General features: G+C 39.0%; 1 protein-coding gene across 1 annotated transcript in view; it reads right to left on the reverse strand.

The window, feature by feature from the left end:
* The window catches only part of LOC109098609 (E3 ubiquitin-protein ligase RNF166), a 28,823-nt gene that overhangs the window by 7,617 nt on the left and 6,214 nt on the right, over positions 1-14,992 (reverse strand). The window contains 1 exon segment of the mRNA XM_042728468.1: positions 453-609. Coding sequence (XP_042584402.1) covers positions 453-609 — 157 coding nt within the window.

The following is a 14,992-nucleotide window of genomic DNA, read 5'->3' on the forward strand; positions in this document are numbered from 1 at the left end:
TACTGTACTGTAAACAGTGTAAATGTGACTCTTGCTGGACATGTTTTTAAATCCAGCAGTCATGTTTTGCTGACTTGATAAAACTAAAATATCTAAAAAGAAATTCCATTTCAGATCATGCAAACACAAAACAGTGAGCACAAACACAATAAAAGTGTAAAACATGGTCTTTCTAAGCTCGCAATGGCAATCAGGGCATCTCAGTGTGTCAGATTGTAGTTGCTGAGCTGTGCTTGTTTTGCTTTAACTGTTATTTACCATTAAACTGTTACTGCAGTTTTGAAAGGCTCCTGCAGGAGAGACAGGATGTTGTGCTATAGTGTCCCTGAAGCAAGTTTCAGTGTAAATGCCTTACATAATGACAGCTGCACTGTTCAGAGGAACATGCCTTGAGGTACTATGCCCAGGTTTTTTTTTTATTCATAATTGTTTGCGCAAGCATATGGACTAACCTTTTTGCTGCACCCTCTACATGGTGCCTTATATGAAGAGAGCTGCTTCTCCACGCTGGAGGATTTGTCCACTTTCTTTGGATCGAAAGGCATGCGGCAGAGTGGACAGAGAGGCGATGTCACCTGCAGACATGGCTGTAGACAGTCCGCACAGAAACTGTGAACACACACAGAAACAAACATATTACAGATCTATCTGTTTACAATATTCAGTATATATCACTATTGTGTATTCGTTCTATTAAAGGATTCATAATTTGGAACAAACAGTTCCTCATTTCATATAAAAGGAGTTCTTAAAGTGACAGCAGCCTGCTGCTATCTGAGTACGTTTGTCGACACTAGAGGGTTTACATTCTTCAAAAAGAAATAAATTACTGCTCTTGACAAATTAACTATTGTACCTTTAATAAGAATGTATTTATATGTTAATTCATACAGTGAAGACTATGCAGCTTTTTATGTTAACATTTGATTATTCAATTTCTTTTTATGTTTACATTTGTTTATTCAATTTCTTTTTATGTTTACATTTGCAGTATTTCTTACTACAAAAAATGTATAGTATTTAAGTTTTATCTATTTTCTATTGTATTTGTCCTGTTGTTTGTTTCTTTGGTTTTATTTTTAATGAAAAAATATCTGTATTGTGATATACACTGTCATTTTGAAATAAAATTTCTCATATTGTGAAATATCGCCCACCCCTAATTAGAATGGTTTCTGAAAGACTGAAGACTAAATTAATAGCTGTCCAAAATTCAAGCTTTGTTTCCATAGAAATAAATAACATTTTAAAATATATTAAAATAGAAAAGTTCCTTTAAATTTTAATAATTTCACAATATTTCTTTTTTTTACTATATTTTTCATCAGTTAAATGAAGCTTTGATGAGAATAAGAGTCTTCTTTTAAAATATATATATATATATATATATATATAAAACAACTTTTTTGATAGTGATATGCCTTTACACGTAATGATAAAAACTCTTATCAATTTTCAACCTCTTTCCTTTATCCATTTCATTTAGTGAACAATTTGACCACTTTTCATGATCTAATAAACTCATAAATGAATAACATCAAGTTGCAGCCTGCCCTTTTCTTCATCAAATACCCTGTTTCATAGAAATACATCCCCATTACAGAAGTTAAAAAAATAAGTTGCAAATACTGTTTCATGTTGACTTTAGAATTTCTATTAAAACATATGCTCTAATGATTAGTTGTAATCGTTGATGCTATTTTTATGATCATAGAATAATTGTATAACATATGGATACCTTCTGCTAACAGTAAGATAGCTGCTTTGATCACAACAAAAAGCAAATCATGAATTATCACCATTGTCCCTTTGTGTAAGGCACTTACTTTCACGTTTCTCCAGAAGGACTTGCTCCTGTTATAAGTTTACTATAAGTGGCACTGGATAAAGCATCCACTAAATGTTTAGTAACTGCACAAGCCTCTGAGGAGAACAACATTTTGAACCACTGAACTCTGGCTGGCAGGCAACAGGCCTGTAAATAGCGGAACAAATGCTGATCTATCAGACTATCAGGCATTAAGCTGTCACCTTTCAAGCTGGCGTGACTCAGCATGGGTCCAAATACATGGCAGCATCAGCAAAAAAGGGCTAGTGAACTTGCGGTGGCAGCCTTGTCACTTCATGACGGATGAGGCAAGAGTTTATGGGACTGTAAAAGCAATGAATCATTCAGAGTTTTTTCCGCCAGGCTTACGCCGTGCTTTATGGTACTGTTGAATCCAGGGCCAAGGCCAATCAAGAGCCACTCCATCACTGTCTATGCAGCACTGACTGACTCACGAGGGAACTGGAAGTGAAGGTCAGTTGTAGTGTAGCGTTGTGTCTGCAAATTTCTGAAAAATTCAAAGAGCTGTGTCATGCTGTAATTAAATAACTGCTTTCTGCCCTTTTGAGTTTTGGTCAAATAAACAATGGATGTGTTTTCATTTTTCTGGATTCTTTATGAAATTACATTTATATTCAAAAATGGTGCTAATCAAATGAATGCATACAACTTTAACCATTTCATTAATCTTCTAAAACGTAATTCAATTAAATTTGAACAGTTCCTTGCAGTTTATGTCAAAGTACTCTACAACATACAGCTTACATGGAAGAAAAATTGTGATATTCCTTAAATAATGTTTTAATAAACCGTATTATTATTATTATTATTACTTTGAAACTACATTCCACTGTACGATAGTAAAATACTTTTGTCACAATTTCTTCAAGTTAACCCAAACTTTTATTTTTTTCTCCTATGTGACGATCAAATTTTATCAAATGAAATGGTGAAATGCTCATGAATTAAACTCTCAGAGCAGCTCTGAAGTTCATAATGAGATGGCAGATGCTAAAAACAAAACAAGCATCACACATGGTACAGCATGTGTAGTGGAAGTAGACAAAACAGCACTGCTCATTCACACAGACACACAGAACATGCAGATTTCTTTTTTGAGGTTTAATATTCACAGATAGTCCATATCATGATTGTATTAAGTGTATAGTACTACTTGATTTATTCATCCAAATGTTGCCAAATTCCATGACATTCCATGTAATACAGCATTTTTTTTTTTAATGACTGGATTCCATCTGTGTTTTCCGGGTCGTAAATCATAGGCCCTTACACTTTTAATACAGCTTAATAAGGGGTTCCCAATCCTGGTCCTGGAGCTCTACCTACCTGCAGAGTTCAGTTCCAACCTTGATCAAACACACCTGTCTGTAGTTAACAAGTGCTCCTTCAGATCCTAATTAGTTGGTTCAGATGTGTTTGATCAGGGTTGGAGCTGAACTTTGCAGGAAGGTAGATCTCCAGGAACAGGATGTGGCACCCCTGGCTTAATACTGTAAACAATGCACATATTTCTTTACATTTATTTTTGGCCATTTTTACACCTTTTCTTCCAGTGAGATGATGGGAAATTATGTTGGGAAGATGAGGAAAGAAAATAAGAATGTGTAGTGTTTGGACCAATCAGACACACAACAATTTGTTATATTTAACGAATAATCCCTAAAACTCCCTCACTCCACCAACAAGGCAACCAGGAGGGTCTGCGGACCCTTCCCCCAAAATGCAACCAACACCTCAAAAAGGCAGAACAGGCCTCTGGTTCCATGGCAACCAAAGACAAATCATCTGATAACACTAGTTTTATTGCTCAAAGGAATGCAGGCAGAGCAACCCTCACTCCATTTCCCCTTAGGAAAGACACATCCGAGGTCACCGTAGCCACCAGATCCAGTCTGTATCCAAGTCAGAGGGAGGGCTGGGCGATATATCTAATGATATGATCATGTGAATCTAGTCAGTAAATCTGGTTCTGTGATTACCGCTAAATCGAAATCACCTGCTTTCAAATGGAGCGGCATTTAATAGGCAGAGCCGTAGATCACTGACAAGCTACGCAATATCGCTTTCATTATCGAAGGCGATTCTTCTGCGATAATGAATGCGATATTGCGCAGCTTGTCAGTGATCTACGGCTCTGTCTATTAAATGCCGCTCCAATTGAAAGCCGGCGATGGCGATTTAGCGGTAATCACAGAACCAGATTTACTGACTAGATGTGCATGATCATATCGTTAGATACTTTATATCGTCCAGCCCTAGTCAGAGGGTCACTGCAGTCACTCGGATCCAGTACGTATCCAGACCAGATGGTGGATCAGCACCTAGAAAGGACCTCTACAGCCCTGAAAGACAGCGGAGACCAGGACAACTAGATGAGCCACAGAGACAGATCCCCTGTAAAGACTTTGTCTCAGACGACCACCGGGACAAGACCACAGGAAACAGATGATTCTTCTGCACAATCTGACTTTGCTGCAGCCTGGAATTGAACTGCTGGTTTCTTCTGGTCAGAGGAGAACTGGCCCCCCGACTGAGCCTGGTTTCTCCCAAGGTTTTTTCTCCATTCTGTCACCGATGGAGTTTTGGTTCCTTGCTGTTGTCGCCTCTGGCTTGCTTAGTTGGGGACACTTCATTTACAGCGATATCGTTGACCTGATTGCAAATGACTGCACAGATACTATTTAAACTGAACTGAGCTGCATGATGACATCACTGAATTCATTGATGAACTGCCTTTAACTGTCATTTTGCATTACTGACACACTGTTTTCCTAATTAATGTTGTTCAGTTGCTTTGATCTTTTTTTGTTTAAAGCGCTATATAAATAAAGGTGACTTGACTTGACACATGATGCCCATAAAAATGAACTCTTCTCTAATTAATTCATAGAAAAACCTTTCTGTGAATGAACACGCATATCCTCAGGTCATTGTGCTCACCATTACTGTTCTTGTAAATTGTCTTATGTATTGAATACATACTACTTGATTTTATGTATATTGTTATTGTATGTATACTGTTTGATGCATGTTTATGATAGAACCACTTGTTCCCGTGAGCTTACCTATACCATGTTTGGTCTCTATGAATTTGTCTTCCGATGAACTAATTGAGAGTAAATATTATATGTTGATACTTATGCAACATATTAGTGTTTTAAGAATCTTTAGTAGTCTTTGCATCAACATTTAATCCAGTTACATATGCAAATTACCATGTTTGGAGACAAAGAGTCACGAACTTTCCCTCCAAAAGTGCAAGTGGCTCTTTGACCCTCGAGAGGTGTGACCTCCACAGAACTAAAAAGGCCTCACTTCAGTGAACTGCCTCGCTAATTAGTCTCTTCACTCATCTCTCATCACCTTCCCATCTTCTGGCAGACCTCAACACAGCTCAGTCTAAAGTTCTTTTAGATTCTGAGAAGATTAGGATGCTGAGCTAGAACTCTTCTAAAGAGAACTCTCCCAATCACCACTGAGCCAGAATAACATCTTTTGGAGTTCATTACCCTTCAAACCTGCAAGAACGTGAAGAACTCCAACACCACCAAACCTTCAAACCATTAAAACTTTCATCCAAGACTGCATCCATACACTTGTTCAATGACCAAGGCAATGTCAGTATCGTACATTTAAGTAAACGAAACAAAGGTTTAATATAAGCTGTAGACACCATTGTAAAACTGCACTGATGGCTTCTGTCAGGTGGTTCTGACTCATTTTCCATAACTGCATTCTCTGATTTCTCTAATGGCTTCATTCATCCACTTTAGCTTCCCTTTATATGTACACCTGAGTGTATGTTTATTTGTTTGTTTGTTTAGACTAGTTATGTGTTAGCATTTAGTTAATAAAACTTTTGTGCACAAATTACATGAGTTTCTGGTCCTGTTTGTGAATAATGTCCCTTTACGATTCTGATCCAGCTACATGCTCTAATGCACTAATACTGTAGGAAAGATCTTCTTTGGCCATGAAAATATTCTTTCTTAGAGTTGATATGAACTTACACTGAATGTTCGCTGGGCGAACAGATTAGTTGTATTGTAATTATTTATATACATTTCCCTTTTGAGCTAATTTGCTACAAATTTTACAAGCTAAATGACATAATCACTATGGCTAAATACAAAGAAACATGTAGAATAATCTAGCCACAGTTCTAACATTCACATTGAATCAGCAAAAAATTATGATCAATAATAGACCAAATATCAGGGGTTTTGAAATCAAGGGCCATATTTACTAACAGTTTGCGCCAGTGTAAACCTTCTTTTGGTGTTAAAATACTGTCAGCAAAGTCGCGCAGTGAAGAATTAGCACTGAAAAGGCGTGGTTATTTTTGTGCCTTACCTTATTTTAATATGCATTTGTAGGAGTTTCTCTTTCAGATGCAAAATTTATTAGGGGAGTATTAAAATAAATCACACAATGCAATTTGCTAACATTTGCGCACGTCGAATTTTTGCACGCCCTGCGATAGTATGTTTTATGTTATTTTGTTATTTGCAAATAATCTTGTTTGATTGCGCTGGTCATTATGGAAATGATCTGGCTGTGTCTGTGTTCTTTAATGTGTGCATTGTCAGTAAATCACACGCTGAATTTTCCCCTCCCATCGGCGCTTTTATAGAATTGCGCTCTAACACTACTTTGCAATGTTTAGTAAGTCTGGCCCCAAATACTTTAAGAAACATAAATAAACAAAAGAATGAATTAATGAACGAACGAATGAACTAATTAATGAATGGATTTTATTTTGCTATTGTACTAAATTTTTACATTTTTAAAATATGTTCTTAAAAATAATACCTTTATATTAAAAGTAGGATGAGATGTAACCAAAAGAAAAACACTTTCATATTTATTTAAATTAAAATACTTTTTTTTTTTTTTTTTTGCTAGGAAAAGCCAACAAGCCAGGATTTGAACTCGGTACACCTGTAGCATAACAGTGCTACAGTATATGTCAGAAGGCTGCCCACAAGGCTATTGGTACCAACATAAATTAAAGCATTAAAGCAATGATAAAGCAATAATTGTATAAATACAATCTAAGGAAAATTTTGCAATAAATAAATTAATACATTTCAATAATTGGTATTATATTAGCCAATGGCACCTCTGCTCTCTAGCTATTACTATTAGCATAGGACACTGAAAAATTCTAATCAGCTGACCAGCTTTTCTGATTTTTGGTAATCCAATCAAATATCATTCCCTTTGTGGGAGTTTCACTGAGAAACAGAATTGACCTTGTTACAAGTTTGAGTGCTGCTGACTCGCTCCTGCTCCATTGTGCTGCTGTTAAGCATTGCAGACATAATGAGAGCAAATGAAATCTGGTGCTGGTGAGTTGGGCTTGAGGTTGCTTAGGCCTCTACCCATCTGCCGCCTCTTTCCCTACAATCCCTGTTTTTCACTGCTTAAATCCGAGCAGGATGGCTGCCCTTCCTCTCTTAGGAAAACTGAGCTTTTTCCATAGCTTTGTAAACATCAGAGAAAAAGAGAATGACTCCTAAACAGACAGAATATTCCAGACAAAACATGGGCAGGAAATCTGATGGTCTGAAATAACAGACAATAATTTGACAAGCTTTCTTTCACAAATGCCATCCTCAAGCTGGAAGCACAAAAGTGACTTCACAGAGATCAGTGATTTCATCATAGTGATTGTGTTTCAAATAGCATACTACTGTACTATTTTTGAAAGAACGCAGTATGTATACAGTGCGCAATTTCAGCATAGAATTCCCAGATGACCAACCATAGCTACTAAAATGTGCAGAACACAAACAGAATCCACTGTGATGTATTAAGTATCCCACAATGGAATGCATTTGATATTACCTTCAAATTTCTGTGTATAAAATTACCATATCAACTATAAATTTTAACATCTCACTGGCATAACCAGAAACATTCTACACAAACGTAAAAACAATTGAATTAAACATACATAGTGAGGTCATGTGACAAATGTAAAGTTTAAAACATAGAATATTGTATACACTGTTTCATTATATATATACATATACATGGCGGACGGTGTATACATGTATACTATTAGATTAGATTAGATTCAACTTTATTGTCACTGCACATGTAAGGTACAAGGCAACAAAATGCAGTTAGCATCTAACCAGAAGTGCAATAAGCAGTAAGTACAGAATATACAAGGTCTACAATATGTACAATAACTATACAGATAGGTATTATGGACATAATTCATAGATTTTAAATACTATCAGCATGATATACAGATAGGTATACTATGAACATACTATACAGATGGATTATGTGAAAGTGTATGTACACTATAGGCAGAACTATGAACATAATTTACACTATTGCAATGGACAGTAAAGTGCATAGAAAATATTTCAGTGTGCAAATGGGTTATTCGGTGTTTCTGGATGAACAGACAGTAGTGCAAGTAATAGCAAGTTTACTGTTTTTTTTCTTGTAAATAAATAAATAAATAAATCGGTCAGATGTAGTGATGAAGTGGGGGAGGAGTCTGTGTGTATGGTGTGGGGGGGTGTCAGAGGGCAGAGTTCAGCAAGGAGACAGCTGCAGGGAAAAAAGCTGTTCCTGGATCTGCTGGTCCTTGTCCGGAGGCTCCTGAAGCGCCTCCCGGAAGGCAGGAGGTTAAACAGTCCATGGTCAGGGTGAGAGGAGTCCTTAAAAATGCTGCGACTCGATGTAGACAGCGTTTCCTCTGGATGTCCTCAATAGCAGGAAGTGGTGTCCCTCTGATGCGTTGGGCAGTTTTCACCACCCTCTGCAGTGCTTTGCGGTCAGCCACTGAGCAGTTCCCATACCAGACTGTAATAGAACTGGTCAAGATGCTCTCGATCGCACACCGGTAAAAGTTCATCACTATGACTGAAAACAGTTGGTTCTTCTTCAGTGTCCTGAGGAAGAAGGGGCGCTGGTGAGCCTTCTTGACCAGGCTGGAGGCGTTTGTGGTCCAGGACAGGTCCTCCGAGATGGTGGTTCCCAGGAACTTGAAGCTGGAGACACGTTCAACAACCATCCCGTTAATGTGGATGTCATGCGTGCTTCCTTTCTTCTTCCAGAAGTCCACAATGAGCTCCTTTGTCTTACTGGTGTTAAGGAGCAGGTTATTGTCAGCGCACCGTGTGGCCAGGTGCTGTACCTCTTCCCTGTAGGCAGTCTCATCGTTGTCACTGATGAGGCCAATCACCGTGGTGTCATCTGCAAACTTAATGATGGAGTTGGATCCATGCATAGGCTTGAAGTCGTGGGTGTAGAGGGAGTAGAGGAATGGACTCAGCACACAGCTCTGTGGTACGCCAGTGTTAAGTGTGATGGTGGTGGAGTGGGTGTGGCCTGACCTAACATGCTGAAGTCTGCTGGACAGAAAGTCCATGATCCATTTGCAGAGGGAGGTGTTAATGTCTAGGTCTCCAAGTTATGTGGTCAGCTTGGAGGGAATGACGGTGTTAAATGCTGAACTGAAGTCAACAAACAACATCCTAACATACGTGTTGTTATTGTCCAGGTGTGTGAGTGCAGAGTGCAGCACTGTGCACACTGTATCCTCTGTGCTCCTGTTTCTGCGGTAGGCAAATTGGTGTGGGTCCAGTGTGGATGGGAGGCAGTCTTTGAGGTGTGCTAGGACCAGTCGCTCAAAGCACTTCATAATGATGGGTGTGAGTGCTACGGGGCAATAGTCATTCAGGCACATTGGGGAGGAGTGTTTCGGTACTGGCACAATGGATGTGGACTTAAAACATGGTGGCACAGTTGCTTGGGCAAGGGACAGGTTGAAAATGTCTGTGAAGACCCCTGTAAGCTGCTATGCACATACTCTAAGCACACGTCCAGGAATGCCGTCCGGGCCAGCAGCCTTGTGTGAGTTGATCCGGCTCAATGCAGTGTGGACATCTGAGGAGGTGAGTTTGAGAGGTTGGTGATCTGCTGAGTGTGTGATTTTGGTGGCCGTCTCCTTGCTGTCCCTGTTGAAGCGAGCATAAAAGTCATTTAGCTCGTTAAGGAAGGAGACGTCCGTGACCGTTGGAGTGGAGTTGCTTGACTTGTAGTCACTGATGACCTGGATGCCCTGCCACATGCGTCGGGGGTCAGAGTTGGAAAAGTGTTACTCTACCTTCAGCTTGTAGCAGTACTTGGCATTTTTGATGCCCCCTTTTCAGGTTAGCCCTGGATTTACTGTAGGCCTGAGCGTCATCTGACCTGAAGGCAGTGTTGCGGGCTTTCAGCAGAAGTCGTACCTCCTTGTTCATCCATGGCTTCTGATTAGGGTATGTTGTTATCTGTTTTTCTGTTGTAACACTGTCAATGGTGGTGTTGATGTAATTCAGTACAGAGGAGGTATAGATGTCAATGTCCGTGTGAGAGCCACAGGCAGCCTGAGAAGCAAACATACTCCAGTCAGTGTGTTGAAACCTGTCCTGAAGTAAAGAGTCTGCTCCAGTTGGGCACACTTTGATGGTCCTCATTGATGGCTTCACATGGTTGATGAGGGTTGAATACTTAGGGGTGAGAAACAAAGAAAGGTGATCAGACTGTCCGAGGTGGGGGAGGGGGGTCGCGGTGTAAGCTCCATCAATGTTTGTGTAAACATGATCCAAAGTTTTGTCTCCTCTGGTGTGGCAGGAAACATGCTGATGAAATTTGGGGAGCACTGTCTTTAATTTGCAGTGATTAAAATCACCCGCAACAATAAAAGCAGCCTCTGGGTGAGTAGTCTGTTGTTTACTAATGGCTGCATGAAGTTCGTTCAAAGCAAGCTTGGCATTAGCATCCGGTGGAATATAGACTGCGGTTATTGTGGTGGAAGTGAACTCCTGCGGCAGATTAAAAGGTCTACATTTAACCGTGAGAAACGCTAGGTTAGCTGAGCATTGTCTCCTAACAATGACAGTGTTCGTACACCAAGCTTTGTTGACATAAATGCACAATCCACCACCTCTTGTTTTGCCGGAGTCATCTGCCGTTCTATCTGCCCGGAGCATGTAGCGTCCGGCTAGCTCAATAGCATTATTGGGTACGTCGCTGTGTAGCCATGTTTCTGTGAAAACCATGACATTGCAGTCCAAAAGTCTCTTACTGTGGGTGATGCGAAGTCGTAACTCATCCATTTTGTTCACCAGTCACCGCACATTAGCGAGGAAAATACTCGGTAAAGAGAGCCGGAGCGGTGTTAGCTTTAGCTTAGCTCTTAGACCTCCGGCACTTCCCCCGCCTTTGTTTATGATCTCGACGCCGCCTGCGAGCACTTCCGCCCGGCTGGGTAGAGTGCGTAGCCTCGGGTGTTCTGGTGATCTCAGGGATGAGTCGAAGATTGGTGATAAAACTGTTGGAAAAGTCCTCACCAATATCCAAAAGCTCCCGTCGGGTGTATGATGTTAAAGCAAAGCTGTTCTGTACGAACAGACCCGAGATGAGCAGGGATAATACTGCAAAATTACAAAAACTGAAGAGACACTGAGCCTTGCGATATGTACGCACCACCATCTTGGTCTATATATACACTATATATAGTATGTATACTATATACTATGTATACTATGCATATGTGTGTGTGTGTGGATACAGTATATGTACTTAAGTAATCCATTATGAACACAGATGATTTCTCTATTAGTCAACTTACTGTAATCAACTATAACCATTATGTTAAAATAAAGCATGTTTTGGGAGAATCAACCTCAGCACAGTTGTCTCTGTAAGTAGAGGAGGATTGGAGACGTTGTCATGTGATGTTGCAATGATGATATGCTGTCATGAAAGTTTACATTCTGCATTTACATTTTATGTACACTATAATTGCTCATACATATGCAGCCTAACTTTTGGAATAAATCTAGTGTCCTTGCATACTGTGTGTATTTTTTGAGTTCAAATGTACGAGTTGTGGAGGAATTCGGGAGAAGTAAAGAAAGTCATGTTCTCAGAGAGAAAAAAAAAACAACAGAAAGACTGACAGGCTACATTCCTATTAGAAAGTGCAAAAAAGGATTTACAGCATAATTCAGTACACTATTCCACACATCCTCCTCCTGTTAAAGTAGAACAGACATGTTCACAATTTGACTTTCTAGTTGCTGAACTACTGCAGAATATATAATTATTTTGTTGTATTGATTGGTCCAGATAAGTCATGTAAAAACAAGTGGTGCAGACTCATTTCTGCTCCAATGGCTCTCAATTACATTTTTCACCACATATTTACATTGGAAAAAAGAGGCGATTGGCAGAGCAGAGGACCCTCTGTGTCTCTAAGCATGATCATTATCATCAAGTCTTGAGGTAAATTTGAATATATTCAACTCACTTTAGGACCTAAAAAAAAAGGAGAGAAACTTTAAAAAAAAAAAATACTCGTTGCAGAATGCTGAACACATTAGTAGATGAACATTTTGGTGTTGCACTACACCTACTGCTCCTGACAAACCATGCACGGCTTTATAAATGTAATACGGCAGTCAAACAGGATACACTAAAAATACTTTTAATTCTATAGATGAACAAAATAAGAACATGGTTCACCTCAGGTAAAAATATAGTAAACAAACATAATGACAATGACAATAAGTGGAGTGGTATATCAGCTTCACAATCTACCTCCTGCGGCTGTGTCCCTTGAAGGCTACAGTGGCCCATTGTTCTCTGTGATAACATAGTACATTTCAATATTGTCAGCAGTGTTCATTTCTCTTTTAAAAAAAAGCAGGCAACTATTGCTCCTGTTTTGCAGTCAAACAATATAATTTAGTGTGCTATGTTATGGTCATTCACCTCTCTAAACTTAAGAATATGGAATAAATAATACACAAATAACACTGAGCACAAGCAACCGCTTCTGCCGTGTCATATCAAAGTAGCTATTAATTTAACATTTAAAGTGTTCCCAGGTTGTTATTGTTATTTTGATATACTGTATTAGTGATTCTGTGATAACAACATTTTTGTTTTGGTGATTATTTGCTAAATAAGTAACAATTAAATTGTTTTTGCTCATGTTTCTCACAGTGTAAGCTTAAAAGGGAGATCGGATGCAAAATTCACTTTTACATGGAGTTTGAATGTAAATGTGTCTTGGTAGTGTGTGTACACACGACCACCCTATAATGATAAAAATCCACAAAGTGGAAATCCCCACAAATCACAAGCACTTTCTCGGAACAAGCCGTTGACGGATTCTGGGCAAAGTGACATCATTTTGCACAGGCCCCTCTCATGACTGTTGATGGACACTGCAGTTTTAGCATAGACCCACCCTGAGTGAGCTGTAAACAGTCCGCCATAGTTTCGAAGCCAAAGCAGGTGTAGACAAGAATGACTAAGCAACTGCGTTGTTTTTTTTTTAGATGTAATAATGAACACAGCAGTCGTCATTTACTCCCGACATCTGAGCCGCTGAACTTTTGTTTTTGAAAGGAATGCGCCCCCAATCTACCTAAATGCATTTATGTTTGTGCGAATCATTTTACACCAGACTGGTTTGTAAACGAGGGTCAGTAAAAAGCAGGTTTTGCTAAAAAGTTTTTTCTGAAGGATGGATTGGTACCAACTCTTCGTGATCCAGCTTCACCTCCAGCAGAAGTGAGTACAAGTTTGTTTTTTTTTGTTTTTTTTGAGCACCAAAACAGGTCACTGTGAATATAGCCACAGTCCTTGGGCTTCGGTGTGTCACTCCTTCAGGCTTCGCATAAGTGTATAAGAGTATGGCCCTGTATGACATAATAAAGGTGGGATTTCTTGTATGGGCACTTCTCCCAGGAAGAGCGTGTGCACACATTAACAAGGGGTCCGTTTTCCAAAAACAACAATGATTGCAAGTTCTGTCATTACCAATAGAATTAAATGGAACTAACGACCATAGTAAGCTAACAATGTTTTTGGGAAACGCATCCCAGAGCGAGAGGTAACTGAACTTGAAGTCATTGTCAGCGCTGCACAGGACTTGCTCAAGAAGGATTTTACATTTTGTTTTGGACCACAAAACAAACAACGTCACCAAAGGAGTGTATTTTTGGTTTTGAGGTACAGTATAATCTTTTTAGCTTTCCAAAGAACCCTGCGTTAAGAGGCGTTAATTATTTATGCTGATGTCACAGATTGCAGACAATCGCTACATAAAAGCTTTGCGTGCTTGTGACTCTTTAGCTCTGCCTACGGCACGCCTCCAGGAGCTTGACTGTTTTCGGAGAAGGATGCAATACTACTCAATAGATGCTCAAGATTAACATGAGATTGGCAGAAGATTCCTTGCCAAGATTCCAGCTTCCTATAATGCCTGGTGAGTTTGGAGAACACCTGACAAAAGATCATAGACCAATTGTCTTTACAGAATCTCCCCAGATCTTTCAAATTCTGAGGTCCATGTTAATTTTTTTTTTTTTTTTTATATATATAATTATATATATATATATATATATATATATATATTATATATATATATATATATATATATATGTTTCAGATCAGGGCACTGGGATGGCCATGACAGAGCCTTAATTTTGTGTTTTGGATTGTTGTCCTGATAGAAGATCCAACCACTGCCCCTCATAAGATTTCTAGCAGGTACAGTCTGGTTTAGATTTGTTTATCCGTCCCTATTTGACAGAATCTATGATGCCATTTATCTGGACCTCCGGTAAAAAAATAGGCCCACAACATTAAAGATACAGCAGTACATTTCATTTTACACATGGGGTACTTTTTTATCACTGTGTGCTTCAAAGCCATCTGGAGTGTTTGCTGCCAAAAAAGCTCATTTTTTTTATTTCATCTGACTATAGAACCCAGTCCTGTTTGAAGTTCCAGTAATGTCTGGCAAATGAATATCCTGTAGTTTGTTTTTGGATGAGAGCATTTTCATCTCCTGATTTTTTCTCAAAACCCTCCCAAACAACATGTGGTTATGTAGGTGCTATTTGATTTTGTATTTTGAGGATTTTTGACCCTGAGACTCCATTACTTTCTGCAATTCTCCAGCTGTGATTCTTGGAAATCCTTTGGCCACTCAAACCATCCTCCTCACCTTTTAGACAATATAGACACACATCCTCTTCCAGGGAGATTTGTAACATTTTCTGTTTATTGGAAATTCTTAATTTCAATTCCAAATTTTCAATGCTTCAGATATTT

Source organism: Cyprinus carpio, chromosome B7 (genome assembly GCF_018340385.1).
Source record: "Cyprinus carpio isolate SPL01 chromosome B7, ASM1834038v1, whole genome shotgun sequence".
Classification (NCBI taxonomy): Eukaryota; Metazoa; Chordata; class Actinopteri; order Cypriniformes; family Cyprinidae; genus Cyprinus; species Cyprinus carpio.